We start from the raw sequence: 22,091 nt of genomic DNA, 5'->3' as shown, positions 1-22,091 counted from the left end.
TTTCAATTGGATGCCGAGAACGTGTGGATCTTCTAGTATCAACGGTGCTGGATGTAGAAGACATGTCCATGTCTGAATTAACTATGGTGGGCGGCTCTCTTTCTCGTCGAGTGTAGACAAGGCCTTTATACCTTTCTGGATTCAAAGATGGGTCTGTATTTTCATGAGCAATCATTTCATCGGTAGACACATGTCTCTTATCCTTTTGAGTGCAATTTGAGCAAGTATCACTAGCTCCTGAGTGAAGTTCATAATTCAACCAAGGATAATAAGCCTCAACTTTAGGTTTTGATTCTGAAGAACTAGTACATCGACAATCAAAATTCAATTCATCGAAGATGACATTTCTTGATATTTTGATGCGCTTGCTCACAGGATCATAGCACGTGTACCCTTTATAGTCATCAACATAACCCACAAACCTGCATTTCAGGGCCTTGTCCTGAAACTTATGTCTCATTGAACTGTCAATATGAACATAGCATAAACAACCAAACACATGCAAATCATAGTAGTTGGGATGTACACCAAAAAGAGACAAGTAAGGAGACTTGTTTTCCAGAATAGTCATGGGCAGTCGATTTATCACATGAACTGCAGAATGAAAAGCCTCTGTCCACTATGTCACAGGGATTCGGCTAGGAGGGTGCCGCACCCGTGTCGACGCGACTCGACGCGGGTGCGGGTGCCGCACCGGGTGCGGTCAACTCGATCCTGGGTGCGTTGACCGCACCCAGGATCATTAATGTCCATTTTTAAAAAAAAAAATTTGCCCAAATGGGCTTCGAAATTTTTTTAAAAAAACTTTATGCTAGTCTGTCAAGCATAAAGTAAGTTTTTCACGCACAGCTGCTGACAGCAGCTGTCTGTCAGCTGCTGACAGCAGCTGACAGCTGCAAAGTTTAAAAAAAAAACCCCGCCTATTCCCCAACCCCCTTTATATATATATATATATATTACTTATTACATTTTTGCCCCTGCCGCACCCCCGCACCCGGGTTTTTTGGAAGTGCCGAATCCCCGCACCCGCACCCGCACCCGCACCCGCACCCGCACCCGCGCCCGCACCCGCACCCATGTGACATAGTCTGTCCATAAAGTGATCGGAAGGCTACTGTCATGCATCATGCTCATCGCACTCTCAACGATATGGCGATGCTTTCTTTCAGCAATCCCATTCTGCTGAGGTGTGTGTGGGCAAGACACCTTTTTTCTTATCCCGTTACTTTGAAGGAAGTTAGTAAAGTCAATGGAAGAGAATTCACCTCCTCCGTCACATTGGAAACTTAGGATGTTTTCAGAAAATTGGTTTTTGACATAGGAATGAAAGTTTCGGAACAGCTTGAAAGTCTCAGATTTGTGTTTCATGAAAAATATCCAAGAATAGCGTGAATAACTGTCAACAAATAAAAGATAATATCTAGTTCCAGATATGGAAGCAACTGGAGCAGGTCCCCAAACATCAGAAGAGATAGTCTCAAAAGGTCTTGAAGCTCTTTTATTGATAGAATGAAATGGTAAGACATGACTCTTACATAAGAAACAATTAGAACATTTGTTGTCATTGACATTTATTCCTAAACTTGACTTGGGAATGAGGTTATTTGAAACAAGCTTTTCAATAAAACTACTACTGCAGTGACCTAGACGACCATGCCAAAGATTTGACTTATTGATTTCAGAGACACTGAAAACACAGGCAGGATGTTCAGAAGACAACGATGATTGGAGCTTCAAGTTTGGGTCTGCAGAGCGAATAAGTGCTGAAGGATCTTCTTGAAAGACATACATATTGCCTTGCCTTTTTCCTCTAGCGAACGTCTCCTTCGTGCAGAGATCCTTGACAAGAACAGAAGAGGGAGTAAATTCAACTGAAGCTTTGATATCATCAACAAGTTTAGAAACTGAAACGATGTTTTTCTTGATATTAGGAGCATAAAGAACTTTTGAAAGGTTGATGGAGGATTCGGGCAAGGGTATAATGGAGTTTCCAATATGAGAGACAGAGTGGTGTGATCCATCTCCAGTAACTATACTACTCCTACCAATGTAAGGAACAAGTTTTAGGAGCTTACCTGCATCACCAGTAACGTGAGTCGCTGCGCCAGAGTCCACATACCAAGTGCCTTGCTCATTTTGTTTTAGATTCAATTCTGCTAAAGCTGACAACAATAACTCCTTCACTTCTCCGTTGGTTCTTGTACTGTCTGTGCCTCTTTTTGCTTCAGTTTGTGTTGATTTTCCTTTATTTAGGAGATTGAACCAACAATTAGCTTTGATGTGCCCCTTTTTATTACACAGAAAGCAGGTAGGAATTGGCCTCTGTCTTTGTGGATTGGTATATGTGTTAGGTGTAGGCAATAAGCCACGACCTCCTTGACCACTTCTCCCTTGTGCTCCTTTTCCCTTGATATCATAGCTTCCTCGTCCTCGTGTATAAGCAACCCCTGTAGCAAGAACTTCTTGTGCCCCAGTATGCATAGATGACTTTTCAGAAAATCCCTTTAAGGTCATCTCATATTGTAACAATTTTGCACACAGATCTTCAAAGTTGGGCAGCTCAGGTAAACATAACAGGGAAGTAACAATCATATGATAGTCATGTCCCAATCCACTGAGGGTTTGCTGTACCAAATCTTTATCAGGTATTGTAACATACCCACTATGCTACGGTACGGATGTTCCACCATGAGTTTGAGGGAGGGTGTTAAGATATATATACTTATATGTATATATAAGATATATATACTTATATATATACTCATGTAAACTGAAATACCCATAAGGGGTATTTCGATCTTTTCACTGTAATAGGCGTCAACTCATTAGGGGCTGACCACCTTTTTTATTTTAGCCTTTTTATTTCCTTTTTTTTTTACTTTTCTTTTTTTGGATTTAAGGGGTAGCTTCGATTAGCTGTTGGAGGTGCAACTACTTGGAGCTTCTCCCTTGTGTCTTTTTGTATTATAAATAGACTAGGCCTTTGTATTCTTCACTCTTTAAAGAGCTTTTCTATGTAATAGCAAGAATATTTTGACCCTTGTAAGGGTGGTGTGGATTATTCAATCAAGTGTTATTCTTGATTGAAGTGTGTTCTTGCAAGTCCATAAGTGACGTCTTTTGGATTTAATCCATTTCATTACAGGACCACCTGTATAGTAGCTGCAACAAGTGGAAGAAGACATTTTTGGAAGGGGTTAAAACCCCAGTCGTTGATGTTTTGAAAATATCGTGATATTATTGACAATTTCAGGTCAACTAATAATATCTGCAAAATATCTCTATAATTTTAAAATATTGCTAAAAATGAAAATATCACAATAATATTGCATTATTATCATGATATTTTTGAAAAAATCTTATTTTGATATATTTTAAGCCCAAATTTTATTTTTTTGTATTTTATATTTTAAAAACTTTCAAACTTATTTACTTATATTTTTTCAAGAAAATGGTGTAGAAAATATTATGTTTTATCTTATTGTTTTTATATTTTTAAAATTTTTAGAACTCCTGAGATTTTCTCTAGAAAAGCCACTTATTTAAAATATCCGAGAGAAACCCTAGACAAAAAATTACCTTGACTTATACATGCGGCTATGGTTGAAATGCCATGGGAGTGGTTTTCAGCGGCGGCAAGGGCAACACCAACATGGCTAGCTGGTTGGTGCCTGGCTTGCGGCACAACTTTTCCAGGTCTGATTTGGCTAAGTGACTAGTGGCTAGCTGACAAAGTTCTTGTCAGCCTGGTTTGTAATGAGAAAATGGTGGGAGAGCTTAAGGTTTTGGGTGGTGGTGGGTGGTTAAACAAGCGAGAAAGAGGGAAGTGGTTGTAGAAGAAGAGGTAGAGAGGAAGGTGGCTGTACATTTGATGCAGCATTGAAATGATCTTCAATGGAGTGCTCTTCGTAGTTAGTGCCTAGGCAAGAATACTTGGTCTAGTTGAGGCCATAAAAATATAAAAAAATTAAAATAAACTCTTAAAAATAATAAAAAGACATTATAACACTATTTTTTGGATAATCCATTAACACTATTTGTATAGTAGCTAAACAACTAAAATTATAAAAAAACATAATTCATGAATGAAGCAAAACAATTAAAACATAATTATATTTCTAATAGGTATACAACCAAAACTATTCATGAACGAAGCTAAACAATTAAAATATTATTATATTTCTAACATTCAAATCCATCTAAAGTGTCATGGTGAAAATGCAGGATGTATTAAAAAAATATATACACGGAAATCTGAATATTGGCACATGCATAGAAACAAATCATGTACACAGAATCTGAGAAAAGAATCTAAAAACAAGTATACTCAGAAAATCAGAAAGCACATATATATATATATATATATATATATATATAATGGAAAAGTGGTAGCTGTCAAACACTGTTTGAGCCTACCACCAGTAAATAAGGGTTTTCGTGTTGTTTTTTTTGCAAATCTGACCCTGTAGATGTGTTCGGTATGGTCGATTTGCTAGAAAACAACACTTGGATCATGTTTTTTGGATAAAAAAAGATGTTTTTTAAGCATTGAATATTTTTGAAAATTGTAGACTGTTGTTTTTTAAATCTTGTAAAAACCTAACTGCGTGTTGGAATCGGATGATCCAAGAGTCAATTCCTATAAAATCAAACATGTAGATCACATTTGTACGGTCAGATTTTAGAAAAAATAGAAAAAATCCTTCCAAATCCTGGTAGGCTGGCGATTGGCTCAAAAAGTGTTAGGTAGCTACCACCCTCTCTCTCTATATATATATACAAAAAATGAATGCACAAACATTCGATATGTGTATGTGTGTCTGCAAAGAAAGATACACACCCAAACAGATGTATGTAAAAATAGAAGAAAAAAAACAAAGAAGAAGAAAATAACAAAAAAGAAGGAAAAAGAGAAAAAGAATTCGATATAAGCGTGAGTTGTCATCAGGAGATGTGAGGGAATGAGTTGCCAAGTGATGGTCTTGGTAAGGGTTGTTTCAGGTTTATCAAAATTTTGTTTGTTATTGCAGCTATAAATTTTTCCATGCTTGTTTTTCTCATTATTTCTTGTTTTTTGTTTTACCTAATTGTTCCTTGCTTTTAAAATAGGTCCAGAATCCGCACAACATAAAATATAATGGTACTATTCAAGGTTTGAAGTATATATGGCAAACAGAAGGTTTTCGAGGACTGTTTAAAGGAAATGGCACTAACTGTGCACGCATAGTTCCAAACTCAGCTGTTAAGTTCTTCAGCTATGAGCAGGCATCTAGGTACTATTTCTGCATTTCTAGCATTTCATATTATAATGGATAGGAAGTGGCACAGTTGGAAAATTTAGCCTTTGGTGCATGGGAATTGAATCCATTTTTTGAGCATCTTTGCTGCTTTTATTTGCTTATTGTTATTTTCACCTGTTTTTTATTGCCTAATTTCTTCCAAGACTTCTAGATTCTGAGGAACATGTTTAGATTGGACTTTTAGAAAATGGATGACATTGAATTATTCCTTTCTTTATTTAACCTGTTTGTACTGTCAACATGAGTATGTGCTTTTAAGCTTTTTGAAAGTGCTTTTAATTTTGTGGCAGCATATGATGTTCTTTTGAATGGATTCTCCCACTAGTTCACTTGATGGCAAACTTGACATCTAAACATGGTTCCCCTTTACTCTCTGACTATGATTTTAAATGTATATGATGATGCTAGGGCTAGGAAATGAACTAAGCCACTAGGAACATTATTCAGTTTCTATCCAATTGTGCCATAATTGTGAATGATGAGCATGGTTGACGTTCTTAGAACTTGGTATCGGATCGGCCACCTACGGATTGGTGACTCGGACGAGTCAAGTTTTTTATTTAATGTATTAAAATTAAAACATAAATCATACAAAATTTCCTAAGATCTTAAAATAGTCATTAAGATTAAAAAGAACAAATTTTGATTATATTATTCCTGTTTAGCTAAATTCAACATAAAAAAATCCAACATCATATATTTATACATTAATATCATACATTTATACATCTTAAATAATAAATATCATAGTCACCGATATCGCCAGTATTTGATATTTTCCTGAGATATTCTTGGGATTTTCAAAAATCTTTATATATATATTTTAAATATCTTTTTTGTTTCTTTTATATTTTAAAACCTTTTATAATTGTTTCTTTATATTTTTTGTAATAAAAATACTATAAACCTATTATTTTTTATTATTCCTAGCTTTCGAATTTTCTCGAGAAAAATCACATTTTGAAAATATCTTTGAGAAAAACCCTTGCTTTGAAATTACCTTGAACAATATAGGTGACTATGATAAATATATAAATTATTCATTGAATAAATATGTTGAACTATGCTGCCTAACAAATCCAAATTCCAAAGACATTAAAACAAATATGGAAAGAAATGGACTAGCAGAGGTTTAACAATTCGTATTAGTGATCATATATCAACATCTATATGCTAAGAAATTTCATCATGAGGGATTTGGAGGAAGGCATCCACAAAGATAGCAAAATCAAGGAGAAAATCAACAAAACTCCTCAACTTCAGATTTTGAGTCTACAATAGTGCGATTGAAACCCCATGCAACATCAAAAAGAGGTGCAGAACAACGTACCATCAATGTCGGTCGAACTCAAATTCATGTATGGCCACTATCCAAAGAGGACCAAAGTTGAGAGAGAGAGAGAGAGAGAGAGAGAGAGAGAGAGAGAGAGAGAGAGAGAGAGAGAGAGAGAGCTTGCTGGCCTGGCCATGCACCTTGGCCAAATAACCCATCAGAGGGCTGGCGACAAACTCACAAAGAGAGAGATGCCTACCTGCCTCCGTGCTTCCTGCTCTGGCTCCCTTGGGTCTTCACTCGCTGAAAAATTCCACCGATCACTGGTGATACAGTGGCATATTGAGCACTTCATGAAGGGAGGCTAGGAGAGGCAAGAGGGGCAGCGTAGAAACCCTTATTTTTTTTCTAAATGTTGTTTTATAAGTTGAATTGGCTGAGTCCTTTCAACCGTGGCTCGGTCGATTCTATTAACTTTCAGCCCATTTTGACCATTTCAATGCATCTTTTTTTGACTGAACTCCGACGAGTCACTCGTGACTTGGCCGAGTCAACCGAGTTCATGTGCATCGGGTGATTTTTGGATAAGTAACGAGTTCCTCATTTTTTTTTGGGTTGAGGTGTCGCCGATCTAATACGACTCGGCCAAGTCATGAGTTGACTGGCTGAGAAATCCAACTTTGACAGTGGCATATGATAATACAGCACATGCACACCTCAATAGGAAGAACTCTTATGTGTCATGATAATCAAAGGATCTTTGGGAAGCTATTACACATGCCTTCTTTAAGGAGGATTGCTAAATAAAATGAGACCATGGATAAGATTCGTTGATGTTCTAAGGTGGACTGCCACTTTAATAAGTTTTATGCTGAATTACTCGGATTGTTTGGTGAATTAAGTCATCATGAAGTGTGGAGCACATTGTGTATGAAGAAAAGCAATGAAAGGATTGCAAAAGAAATTTGTCTTTCTATAGGGTGTAAACTTTGAATATGTTTTTATTGAGGCTCAAATCTTGGGATGAGAACACTTCATTCTCGTAATGGTATATGAAATTTGCAAAGACCATAGAAGAATCTTGTCTCATCTTCTAGATGTAATTGTGGAAAGATTAGCATTTGTTTGTAGGGGGGAGCTCAAACACTAGAACTTTAGATAAGAGCAAGATTCAAGTACATAATAGCACGTAAATGGAAGCTAGCAGGAAAAGTGAACTGGGATGAGCATGGTTACTGGAAGCATTTAGAGTAAGTAGGAATCCCGATTCCCGATCATGGGAATCTCTAGTCTTAGTCATGAAAATCCCAATTCCAGGTCATGACACTATTTGTATGTAAAATGATAGTGATACAAGCATGACACTATTTGGATGTTAGATTTTTGCGAAGTTTGTGATAATATGAATATATTTTGTTTTTGCTTCATAAATTTGTTTTTTAGATACAAAAAATCAATTGTTTTCTGCTTTAGATTAGTATTATATATCATTTTACTGGTATGGATCATAGCCATGTATATCAACAATATTTTCCAAATATCACAATATTATTACTGTAAAATCAAAAAAATAATTTTACGTGCAAAATCTCACAATATTGTGAAAATATCAGGAATTTCAATTCATGACGATGATATTGGGAATTTATATTTATTTTTTGTGTTCTTGTTTCATTCCTTCTTTGTTTAACATATATTTTTTCTTAAATTTCCAACTTTTTTTATTTTGATTTTTCTGATATATATCGAAAAAACAATAATATTCTAAAAATTTTCCTTGCTGAGATATAGCTGAGACAAATATTTGTGACTATGATACGGGCCTATAAAACACTTCTACCTTAGCATATTTATTTATTGTTCAAAAATATCATACAGTAGCTAACATATGTTGTTAAGACTTAGTTGAACTTTCGTAGATTTATAATGTATGTGATAAAAGTATGCACCTGCTTTTGGAAGTTGTCAGGCTACCTCACTCTTTTAATAAACTACTGCACAAATTCTTTATTCTCTCAATGTTCGGTGTAAAAAAAATGAGCTTATTAAGTTATTTTTTAATATTTTGTGCTTTTGTTGAATCTATATTTTTGTCTTATTGTTTTTACTAAGTGATTTGGAGATTTTCTAATAGAATGATATTAACTGTGATCTTCATTTCTTAAAAAGTTTTCTTGCATCCATCAATTTATCAGTAATTTAGTCACATATTGCTTAATAAATAATAAATTATGCCTCATACTGCTTCCTGAATGCTCTAAAGATATGAAATGGTCGGTTCTTGATTCTGATTTTCATACTACTTACCACTTCTGGTTCCCACTCTGCCAACTATAGGCACAAGTTTTAATGAAGATAAGCACAAACTTTATGTACTTTTTTGGAAAATATAGGCTTGCTTGAGATTATTATTTGGATTTAATTGTCAGACCAACTATCAAAAAGTATAGATTATGATTATGATGCATCTCAAAGCCATGATGGGCAAGCTGAAGAGATAGAATTAGAAAAGAGATCACTGCCTTCTTGAAAAAGCTAATTGAAGACATATGCTGATTTCAAGAAAGCTTCTAGATCTCTTTTCAAGGAATTTGACAAGGACGTTTAATATAGAAGAGGCTTGAAAGCACACCGTAGGTTAAGGTACTCTTAGTTGCAACAAGGAATATTTGCATTTGGTCAAAATTTGAATATGATAAGGCTTTGTTTCTGATTTACGCCTTCATCTGTGACCTTTGACCATCTCAAATATCTTGAATATGAGCCAGGTCCTTCCGATGTCACTGGAAGAGCCATTAGCAAAGTTAGAATGCTTATGGTTTTGTACATCTGGAATTGTATTCAACCTAAGAGGCTCATGTTCAGCAAGAAGCAGGCTTCACAAAATATCTTACCAGAATTGTATGATCTCTTCATCATCACATAGGCATCCTATGAATGACAAAAATATGATTCATGTGGATTCTGATTGTGGTGTATGGGACCTCATCCATGATCTCCAAGGCGATTTGAGTCCTGTCTTCCCATCTGTGCAAATCAGTTAGCTTCAGTCAACCATGTCGAATATGTTAAAATGTAACATATATATATATTTATATAATAATAATAGAATATTATTATTATATAAATATATTTTTCCTATTTTTTTATTTAATGTACTATATATATTATCTAGTTCATATTGAACTAGATAATATAGTTTGGTTAAGTTCCAACCGGAACTTAACCAACCTATCTAGTCGTTGGAACTAATCCAACGACTAGAAGGGAGAGCTCCTTATGAGCTCTCTCCTTTGCTCTCATATAAATAGGGGTGCAGCCCCCTCTTGTATTCTCACTCCTTTGTAATGCTTTTCAAGCATTTTTCTACATAATTAAAAATATTTATTTATGTATGTGTTGTTCCTCTTTTACCCTTTTTAAGGGCTTTGCTTAAAGTGTCTTTTAGACACTTCCCTTTGAGTGTTTCAAGGGCATTTGTGGAAGATCACCATTTCATTACATGGTATCAGAGCTACGGGATTATTAGATCTTGGAGAAAGGCTGCCTCGATTTTCGTGACCCTTGTGTAAAAGTGTTTCATCACTTGAAGAGAAGTGTTTTATTACTTCATTGGAAGGGCTTCTACATCTTTGTATTGTATCTCTTTCTCTTTTCACATTTTTTCGTTTTTTTTTTCTTCTATCCTTATTTTCTTTTTCTCCCCTTGTAATCGATGGATGACAATGATAAAGTCACCATCATCTCTATGAAATTGAGCAACACAAATTATGTAACATGAGCTTCAATCATGAAGCACCATATATGGGGGAAAGGCTTATGGGAGATTGTGGATGGTTCCGATTCAGAACCTAAACTATCTTTTACTAAAAAAGAGGGAGATAAAGATGTTCTATTATTAGAAGAGGAGAAAATCAAGGCTCTAGCCTCTTATAAAAAAGATGAAAAGAGTGGAGAATGGGACATGCGAAAATAATGTCATGGCTTATCAATAGCATTGACATTAAAAAATGTTCCAGTCTTGCCAAATTCGAACATGCCGATAAGGCATGGGAATACCTTAAAAATATCATGTTTTGAGAATATTTTGAGAATATCATGTTTTTTCAGGATTATAGTGGTCTCTGAAATGTTGGAGTTAAAATCACGAGATTTTCAAAAAATGGCTGATATTTGTGACTATGATTGCAACCAATGCCAATGCTTGTGCATCCACAATGTAAAAAAATTTGTTGCATTGATCACTATCAAACTCAACACTGGAAACTACCAAGGTTGTGGATCTACTTAGAAACATATAATCTGGTTGGGTGATACCAGTGTTGTTAAAATTGTGCCTCAAGGCACAAAAAGCGCGCCTTGCCACAAGGAGAGAACCCTTTGGCCTAGAAGCTCACATAAAAAGCGCAAACCAAAGAAGTGCACACCTCATACGCTATGAGCCGCACCTCAGTTTGAGGCGTGCACCTCATTTTGTTTGGGTCAAATAGGGTTCAATCCGCCATTTGACCCAAAAGGAGGGAGGCCTGATTGATTAGGGCCTCCCCCTCTCTCTCTCTCTCGCCCTCCTCCCTCTCACTATCTCCTCTTCTCTGCCGAAATGAGGAGGAAGAAGAAGGTCTCACTTTCCCTCTCTCTCGGTAAGTCTCCCTCTCTTGTTGTTCCCTTTGTCTCTCTCTCTCTCTCCCTCTCTCTATCTCTCCCACTCTTGTTGTCTCCCTCTCTCGTTGTCTCCTTTTCACTCTCTCTGTCTCTGCCTCTCTCTTTGTCTCCCTTTTGTCTCCCTCTCCCTCTCTCGCTGCACACACACAACACAAACACATTCTCTGTCCTTCTTGTTAGTTGACCGACCTTATTATTGTTCATCAAGTTGAAAATTAACACTATTTTGACAGCTAACTTTTCTAAAAATTAACACTGTTTTGAAAATTATCAGTGCTATATCCCTGTGAACTTTTTCCCCAACTCCATGTAACCAGCTAACCTTTCTAAAAATTATATTGATGCATTAATTTTTCTGTTCAAATAATTGTCATGCTATGTTTGCTTTTTTCTATATGTTTTCTTGTGGAAGTTGCTTAAATGTTTCTATTTCATCTCTTCAAGTAACAATCTCAAATTCATTTGATATGCATCTGGATAGATATCTGATACTCTTTAATGAAATCTGAGATGTTCTACTTTTCATTTAATCTTTTCTTGTGGCATACTTCTTATTTCTTAGATACTTACATATATCAATATACACGTTAATGTTACTTTTACATGTTAATCTCATATTTGACGGTATTTATTTGAGATTTTCTATTTCTTATTGGTTGTTGCTTCATCAATATAGCATTTTATTTATTTATTTGTATTTTTAGATACTTTTAAAGGATTTTTTAAGTTTTAAAAAAATTTGAGGCTTACGCTTTACACCTCGAGGCTTACGCGTCTCTTCAGTTTTTGGTAGAGCACTACGCTATGCCTCAACACTTTTCACAACATTGGGTGATACTATTCCGTTCTTGGTATTAGAGAAATCTGTATTGATTTTGTTTTAAACTTTCTACATTATATGCCCTTTGAACATGTAAACTCATAAGCAGCTTCTAGTCCTTCATGTGTTTCATGTTAGAGCCATAGCATGTTATTATAGTCCTTGCAATTCATTTTCGTTTTTTGTTCAACAGACATGAATTTGAGTTGATAGTAATTGTTATAATGCCTAAGGTTTTCTTGATCATATTATGCTGTCCTTTCCAGTTACTTGTCCATTATCATGCCAAAGTATGTATTTCCTGTACTGAATGAGTATTTCCTTATCACAATTGAGTAGTGAGTCTCTATTTCAATTAAAAAGAAGTGAGTCTCTATTTACTTTTTTTTCTTGGCCTAATGAGTCAAACATTTTTGCCATTCCTGTATGTGGTTAAGTTTCATTTTTTTTTCTTTCAAGAGTTGTAAAATGAAAATTTGCAGTTGGAAGTAATACTAAGATTATTTTGTTTATCATTACAGTGGGATTTTATGGCTTTACCGACAACAATCTGGCAATGGTATGAACTTTCTTTCTTTGCCTAGATCCTGTGACTTTGTTTGTATATTGCAAATATAAGTAAAGTATGAGTAACTAGTGATGTTTGGTAGGCTTTGTAAAATCTCTGTGGCATTTATAGTAATTGTCTTTTGCTTTAACAATAATTATGTGTGATAAAAAGGACGAGTGGCTCAATCCTTGACAAGAGTATTTATGTCAAAAAGTTCAAAACCAGTATATTGAATTCATTTTGTAGATGATTTTAAAGTTCTGTATTTGAAAGGTGTCTGTGCATGCATGTGCGACTACATCCATCCATTTGTCTGTGTCCGTGAGTGCTTGTGTGCATGCAGCCTGTGTAATGTGCCTATTTTGGTGGAGAATCTTTGTTGTGTAAGACAACTGGTTAATGGTATACTTCGGAAAATAGTATTAACCAAAGAAATCAACAAGACTAGAGCATAGGCCAGGGTCCTCTAGCCTTCCTATTCCCTTCGAGCCTAGTGATGCATAAGTTTATATTTGTTGTAAAGTGGTGGAGTTTGGATATGGTCTTAAGAAGTGCTATTATGGAATTGGAAGTTGTAGAATGACTGAACAACACACTTTAGCTATTGGGTTGGATGGTTTCAGACAGTGCCGAGAGTTGCAACACTTCAATAGATACCCATTATCTGTCATAGTGGAAGCCAATTTGGAGTCTTGGACTGAATCGTAGAATGAGGGTAATGGAATGGTTAATTTTCCCTGGGGTCCCCAAATCACATCAATCGTATAGAGAGGGTCATTCGTTAAGCTAGCAGGTGTAATATTTTTTTCACAGTAGAATAGTCTACTCATTTTTGCTAGGATTGCCATTATTTCAGTCAGATTCATTGGATAAAATGGCTGGAGTTGGACCATTCTATGAAGGGTTATCTAGATTTTCAGGCAATCATTTTTCTCAAAGTATTGCAAGGAATGTAGTGGGGGCTAGCAATCATTGATCTGGAAATTGTAGCTGCCATTGTACTGGAAACTTTGAGAGGAATTGACGGACATTTGATGACAGAATGTCCAATCCTCTTGCAATACTATCCATATTATGATTCAGTGCTTCTTCACTATGCTTATGCTAAATGGCTTGGTGTTGATTTGGATTGGATCCTTGTTAAAAAGGATGGGACCAATTTTGATTTTTTCTCGCTGTTTACTAAACGTTGTGTGACAATTTGTCACCTGGATATTTACTTGATAAAATTTTCCTTCTCTCTCAAAAGAAAGTGGAGCTTGTTAATCAGATTGGGATGCCACACTTCTCCCTAGACTTGGAATAACTGTCATGAGGAGGAGTTTGGCCTTTGTAGGTCCTGGGTCTAATGTTGGGGTGTTCTCATGAATAGAGTAACATCCAAGGTATATCCTGATTTCTCATTGGGTTCATGGAAAGCTGGATTAACAAGGAAATTATTCTTCAAGAACTCATGGATTGGTTAATCTCATTGTCTCAAATGAGTGGCGCAAACCTCGTAACCAGGTGGGCATCCAAGTATTCTGGAAAAGAGGTGTTCAAGTTATTAATGAGACTTTGTTGTTATGCTGTTCTTGAATCTTGGGAATAATGATAACCCTCATTACACTTTGTGTAATGGATCGAACTTGAGATCAAAATCCTATGCTTGGGTTGGGTAGTGATTGCATCAAAGGTTGAATGTTTGATAATCTTCAAACAAGGAGTTATTTGCTAGCAATTAGATTCATAACATCAACCATACAAAATTTGTCTCTCTACTTGTGCATGTGAATGCTTTTAATTTCTTTTTTAGTTGGGCAAGATTTTCTGGTACAGTGGTGTCAAAAGCAATGATTTAAAAAGCATATATCAAAAGGAATATTCGAAGAGTCTAAGATACTTGTAGATACAATACTAAATATTTTAAAATATCGATAAAATAATTTTTTTTGAAAAAATTAGAAAAATATAAAATCTACACATTAAAACTACCAGAGATTTATTACATAAAATACACAGAGGTAGACTAGTAAAACATATTATTCAATACTAACTAACAAGGAACAACTAACAAACCTATAAATATGTAACAATGAAAAATCAAATAATTCGGCATAACTAAACAAAATCACACTGATAAAAACTAAATAAAAAATGTTGCTTAATTATAAGGTCATCATAGTTTACGATTGCACAATTTTTTTATAACACCTATGTAACATGGGTACTTCAAAAGGGTTTTGTACTCATGCAGACACTGGTACTTCATTGTGTATGAGTAAGGACAGTTTTGGATCTAGTCCAATCCACCACCTGTTTTCATCCATTTTGAGGTGAATTAAAGGTTGTTTCTATTCATTCTTCTACAGTCTCTCTCTCTCTCTATATATATATATATTGATGAAAGCATGCTAAATGAGTTTTTCATTTTTTTTATTTTTGACCATACAGATGTGATATTTTGACACATGGGTGGGATTTTATAAGGTTTGAAAATTCAACGGCCCAAAATCTTCATACAATTTCGAGACTCTAAATATTGTTTTTTCATCAAGAAAGCATGATCCAGGTGTCGATTCCTAGTAAATCAACCATGCCAAACACATCTATGGGGTTAGAATTGCGAAAAAAGCACTGAAAGATTGGAAAAACCCATTTAACATGTTTTCATCACTCTCGCTCTGTATATAGATAGAGAGAGTAGATGCTTGACAAAGGAGCCTACCGCGAGCAAGCAGAGGTTTTTGGGGTGTTTGTCACAAATTTGACCCTGCAGATCATTCAACATGGTCAATTTGCTAGAAAATGACACTCGGATTGTGTTTTTTTAATAAAAATGTGAAATTTTCTGCTTGAATATTTATCAAAATTGTAGATGGCTGATTTTATGACCTTATAAAAACCTACCCGCGTGTTGGAATGGGATGATCCAAGAGTGCATCCCTATAAAATCAAGCATGCAAAACAAATCTGTTTGGTCAGATTTGAGAAAAACATGGAAAAACCTCTTTAGAAGCCTGGTAGGCTGGCAGTAGGCACAGATAAGAGTTGGCTGCTACTCCCAACTCTCTCTCTCTTTCTCACTCTCTCTCTCTCTCTTTCTCTATATATATCTATATATGTATGTATGTATGAATATATAGGCACACATGCATACATAATTTTTTTCAAATAAACATATATACATACATAAATACATATATATGTATATATATGTCTATATGTGTGGACGTACTCTTGTACCATTTTTTTAGTGATTTTCATGTCCCACGTACCCTCACAGATGCCTGTACATGTACCTATGTGACATAGGACAACACATTAAAGGTAGAGCTGTTAGAAGGCTACATTATTTCCAAAATTTGGAATACAAATCTTCAGCATTTCATTCTTAATTTTCTCAATTGTTGTTTTTTAAAGCTTGGATGCTTTCTTCGTTCCATAAAGTTGGCAGCGATGGTGATGATCATCTTCATCGAACATTTCATCTTCCAAATCCGGGAAGCTGGGCACCCATGCCCATGCCTTTCTTCTATTTGTTTTTTTAGATTAGCAAAAAGATTCACTATGGACATTAGTGTGAAATTGTCTACGAAGAGACAATACGCATACAAGCATAAATACTTAAAAAGGAAGTGCATGAAGGCACTCTCACAACACTTGAATACAATACGCAAAAAGCGTAAAAATAATAAACATGCAATAATGCATGTGTTTCATAAAGAAGGAGGAAATGCTTGAGACTCTCAAGCTTAGGAAATACAAGGGGGGAACACCCCTATTTATACAAATAAAGGAGGTGCAAAGGGGGGGCTCCCAAAGGAGTCGTTGGGAGCCCCCAACGACTCTATTGGGGGACCCCCAATGCACAATAAAAATATCGAAAATAAAAAAAGAAAAAAAGAATTACAAAAAATAAAAAAACAAAAAGAAATTTACAACATATTCTAAAGGGAATATGCGCAAAACAGGAAATGACAAAAATACCCTTTTCAGGTAAAAATATATAAATATATATATTTATATATATAGAGATATATGTACATATAATATATTATATGTAAATATATCTCTATGTATATAAATATATATATTTATATTTACAATAATGATTTTTAAGAGCTACATTTTAACACCCCCCCTCAAACTTACGGTGTGATAACCGCAAGTTTGTCAAGAAGGAAATGAAATCTGGGCGAACATAGAGCTTTTGTGAAGAAGTCGGCAAGTTGATACTCAGATGTCACATATGGTAGATCAATGACCTTCTTCAAGTATTCCTCTCGGACATAATGACAATCCATCTCTATATGCTTTGTTCGCTCGTGAAAGGTGTGGTTCTTGGTAATGTTGATTGCACTTTTATTGTCACAGCATAACTTTGTTGGTTCTTTGACAACTACTCCCATATCTTCCAAAAGACGTCGAATCCATACTATTTCCATGGTGGTAGATGCCATGGCTCTGTATTCGGCTTCAGTGGATGATAAGGAAACCTTTTGTTCCTTTTTACATCGCCACAGGATCAAAGATTCTCCTAAGAAAATACAAAAGCCAGTGGTGGAGTGACGGTTACTAGGGTCACCTCCCCAATCTGAGTCAGTATAAGCAAGCAATTTTAATTCAGAAGAAGAGGATAGGAATACTCCCTTATTCACCGTTCCCTTCAAGTATCTGATGATGCGAAGCACAACACTCATATGGACAGTTGTAGGAGCATGCTGAAACTGACTGGCGATGTGTATAGCATGTGACAAATCGGGTCGAGTAATGCTAAGATACATTAAAGAACCTACCAACTGCCTGTAGGGAGTAGGATCGGTTAGAGGAACACCATCGTCAATCTTCATTTTGGCTCCCACAACTTCAGGAGTTTCACATACTTTGTCATCAGAAATTCCTGATCTGTCAATAATCTCACAAACAAGTTTAGACTGAGATAGAAAATAACCACGTTGTGAATAGGCAACCTCAATTCCAAGAAAATATGTCAGAAAACCTAAGTCTGACATCTCAAATTTTGAAGTCAAGACAGACTTAATACCCTTGACTCCTTCAACATCATCACCTGTAATTAACATGTCATCAACATATAGTAACAATATTACAATCCCTGCTTTAGATTTTCTAGTAAATAAAGCGGTATTAGTATAACATGAGGAGAAACCATTTTCCAGCATTACACTGGTAAATCTGTCATACCAGGCTTTGGGGGCCTGTTTCAAACCATAAAGAGCCTTTCGAAGACGAAGAACTTTATCTTTAGGAATCTTCATGCCTGGTGGGGCTTCCATATACACCTCTTCGTTAAGGTCACCATTTAAAAAGCATTTTTCACATCCATTTGAAAAATATTCCAATTTTTAATAGATGCAATAGTAATGAGACATCTAAAAGTAACCATTCGGGCTACAGGAGCAAAAGTTTCTTCATAATCAATTCCATACTCTTGCCCATACCCTTTTGCAACTAAGCGAGCTTTATACCTTTCCAGGGATCCGTCGCTTTTAGTTTTAACTTTAAAAACCCATCGACAGCCTATAGTTTTCTTTCCTATGAGTAGAGTTTGGAAATCCCAAGTTTCGGCCCTTTTGAGAGCACTAAGTTCTTTTTGCATGGCTTCTTGCCATTCTATACATTTTTTAGCTTCTTCAAAGTTCCTTGGCTCAAAAAAAGAGTGAATGGCACTAAGACAAGCCCTATACCGGGGTGAAAAGGAATCAAAAGAGACAAAACGAGTTGGCAGTTTCCTATTCCTCTCAGATCTTCGGTGATCGAGAGTAGGAACAAGCTCACTATATTGGTCAATGGCACTTCTAAAGGTGTCTTGGTTTCTACGGGAGTAGGTTATCGGATCACTTGAAATCCTGTTTTCTTGATCATTGAGAGGGTTATGTTCTTCGACATCACCATCATTTTCCTCATCGTGGTTTGATGATACATCATCATCACTAGATATATCATCATTACTAGCCAATAAGTCAAAAAGGAATGAGTAATCAAAATTTTCTTGTTGAGAAACATTTTTTTCAAATCCACTCTCATTTTCTAAAAATGTTACATTTCTAGAAACATATAACTTATCATCTTGAAGATCATAGCAACAAAACCCTTTTTGAGTTTCGGAATACCCAAGAAAAGCGCAGGGGATAGCTTTGGGAGAGAGCTCGTCATTTTTATCCGTAAGTATAAAAATTTACACCCAAAAACACGTAACCTATTATAATCAAGTTCAAGTTTATATAAGATCTCAAAAGGAGATATTTTTCCTAATATCCTAGATGGTAAGCGGTTTATCAGATAAACAGAAGCGAGGGCTGCTTCAGCCCAAAAGTTCTTAGGAATATTTTGAGAAATAAGTAGGGTCCTAGTGGTCTCAATGATGTGCCTATGTTTTCTTTCGGCCAATCCATTCTGTTGAGGGGTTTTAGGACAAGACCTTTGATGAATAATTCTGTGATCCTCAAGATATGTTTTAAATTGGTTGGAGAGATATTCTCCTCCAGAATCACTTCTAAAAATCTTTATATTACTATTGAATTGATTCTTGATCATTGAGTGGAAGGTTTTAAAACATGTAAAAACTTCATGTTTGTACTTTAGGAAATAGATCCATGAATACCTGGAGAAATCATCCACAAAAATAACATAGTAAGAAAAGTCTCCTTTTGAAACAACAGGTGCGGGTCCCCAAACATCGGAATGAACAATTTCGAAGGTTTTAGATGAGAACATGGTTCTTTGCTTAAACGGTAAACTTTGCATTTTTTCGAGAATACAATCATTACAGGAAAATGAACTTTTACATAGATCCTTTGCAAAATGTAAATAAGATAACTTGGTGACATTAGGATGACCAAGTCTTTTGTGCCATATGTTTATATCTTTGTTCCGGGCAACATTACAAAATGATTCTGGAACTTGGAGAGATTCCATATAGTATAAGTCTCCTTTTCTAAAGCCTTCCCCAATCAATTTCCCGGACCGACGATCCTGTATTAAACATTTGTCACATGAAAATTTAATATCGCATCCATGGTCCGAGAGTTGAGAAACAGAGAGAAGGTTTAAGTTAAGTTTAGGTATAAATCAAATTTTTGGAATGGAAAAACCTTGAGTTTCAAAATTACCTATTCCTTTAATTTCAAGGGAGGTTCCATCCGCAGTGGAAACAAAGGATGGAGAAACATTTTTTGAAAAATCAGAAAGTGAAAACATGTTTGGGGACATATGAAAAGATGCACCTGAGTCCAAAAGCCAAGAGACTTTACCTGGAATGGAAGAGGTAGACACGGCGGCACCGGATGTAGCTCCATTGAGAAGAGGTTGAAGGGCTTCCACTATTTGATTCAACGAGAGTAACCCACTTGATGATGCCTCTTCCTTTTGTGGTACACCGGTGGTGGCCATAGCGAGAAGCCTCTTCCATTTGGGACATACGGGCTTGATATGCCCCGGTTCCTTACAAAAGTGACAAATAGTCTTGCTATAGTCCCTCTTTCCTTTTTGTCCACCATCTCCTCCTTGATTTTGGAATTTGAAATGAGGAGGACGATAGGTCTTTACATTATTTCTGGGTCTTGATACGGCATTGACCTCATTGTTTTCTTCATGATTACAAGGAACCACAAGAACATTTGATCCTTGTTTACATAAACTCATACGAGTTTCCTCACCACTTAATTTGGTGAGAACATCTTCAAGAGATGGAGTAAATGAGGATAGAAGGGATGACCTTATTTGCTCAAATTCCGGTCTTAACCCATTTAAAAAATTGAAGAACCGATCTTCTTCAAGTTGCTTGTGGCGGAGTTCAATTGCCTCTCCACTCCATTTTGGTTCAAGCATGGAAAGCTCATCCCAAATGGAGGAGAGGTCGGCATAATATTCCCTAATGGACATTTCACCTTGAGTAAGGGAGAGGGCCTTCTTTTGAAGGTAATACTTATGGGATAGATCTCTTGATGTATACATTTTCTCGAGATAATGCCAAGCTTCCGATGCTTTCTTGAACTTGATAATGTTGGCATTAATCTTTGTTTCGATGGATGCGAAGAACCAAGAAAGAATCTTGAAGTTTTTCATTTCCCATTTGTCGTGCTTCTTGGAGTATTCTTCAAGAACTTTGATCCTTTCTTCTCCCTCAAGAACCTTGATTTCATTTCCGTCCATCATGGTTATTTTGGGTTCCGGTTCCGGAATAGTGCCTTGCACATAACCCTATAATCCTTTACCTCTTATGTGAGCCTCCATGTTCCCGGCCCAAATATGGTAGTTGGACCCATTCAACTTGAAGCCAAGGGCGAAGTGAGACTCTTTTTCACCCATTAAGGAGTAAAGAAAAAGAGGAGGCGTACCAACACAATGTTTCAACTTCTAGCTTGCACAAGATCCTTCTAAAATATTTGAGAAGCAAGATCCACCACTTTAACTTCTAAGAATCCGAAGGCACGGTTTTCGAGGCACTCGAAAAAAGAAGAATCCCACGATCCTTAATCACCAACCGAGCTCTGATACCATGTGAAATTGTCTACGAAGAGACAATACGCATACAAGCATAAATACTTGAAAAGGAAGTGCATGAAGGCACTCTCACAACACTTGAACACAATACACAAAAAGCGTAAAAATAATAAACATGCAATAATGCATGTGTTTCATAAAGGAGGAAATGCTTGAGACTCTCAAGCTTAGGAAATACAAGGGGGGAACACCCCTATTTATACAAATGCAAGGAGGTGCAAAGGGGGGGCTCCCAAAGGAGTCGTTGGGAGCCCCCAACGGTCAAATTTACAACATATTCTAAAGGAGAATATGCGCAAAACAGGAAATGGCAAAAATACCCTTTTCGGGTAAAAATATATAAATATATATATTTATATATATAGAGATATATGTACATATAATATATTATATGTAAATATATCTCTATGTATATAAATATATATATTTATATTTACAATAATGATTTTTAAGAGCTACATTTTAACAATTAGCTGGAATATAAGGATAGGTACATCTTCATTTAAAGCTACTTTGCCTATGTAACATTTAAATCTATATAATTTATCATTATTTACAAGTCCATGGAAAAGGCATTCCTGTAATTCCTTTTGAAAGTCGAGCATTTTGTCTATCAGTCTCTTCCTCCTTTATCAACAACCTATGCCCCATGGATACATGTATGGTTGCAGGTACAAAAGGTACGACATGGCAAAATTTAAAACAATGGGTATGGGGACATGGTGATATATATATATATATATATATATATATATATATATATATATATATATATTGAAAGAAGTGAATGTAAGAAATTATGAATGCAAGAGGGGAAAAATAGCCTTTTCTTTTAAATAAAAATAAAGAAGGGAGGGGGGTCGAAGAAATTTTTAAAATGGAGTTAAAATAAAATACTCAGTAGAAATGAAAAGTGGGGGCTAAAAAAACTTTTCAAATGGAGTTAACAAAATAGAAATGAGGGGGGGGGGGGTTGAAGAA

The 22,091-nt window shown here is 35.8% G+C and overlaps 1 protein-coding gene across 1 annotated transcript in view; it reads left to right on the top strand.

Moving 5' to 3' along the window:
- Window positions 1-22,091, top strand: part of LOC149820051 (mitochondrial adenine nucleotide transporter ADNT1) — a 68,326-nt gene that overhangs the window by 22,972 nt on the left and 23,263 nt on the right. The window contains exons 3-4 of the mRNA XM_089982235.1: window positions 5,110-5,273; window positions 12,577-12,614. Of these exons, the coding sequence (XP_089838361.1) occupies window positions 5,110-5,273; window positions 12,577-12,614 (202 nt within the window). The remainder of the gene's footprint in view (window positions 1-5,109; window positions 5,274-12,576; window positions 12,615-22,091) is intronic.

Source organism: Nuphar pumila, chromosome 12 (assembly GCF_984573655.1).
Source record: "Nuphar pumila chromosome 12, dmNupPumi1.hap1.1, whole genome shotgun sequence".
NCBI classification, from domain to species: domain Eukaryota; kingdom Viridiplantae; phylum Streptophyta; class Magnoliopsida; order Nymphaeales; family Nymphaeaceae; genus Nuphar; species Nuphar pumila.
Note: the sequence above shows the minus strand (reverse complement) of the source record. Positions and strands in the feature narration are given on the sequence as shown.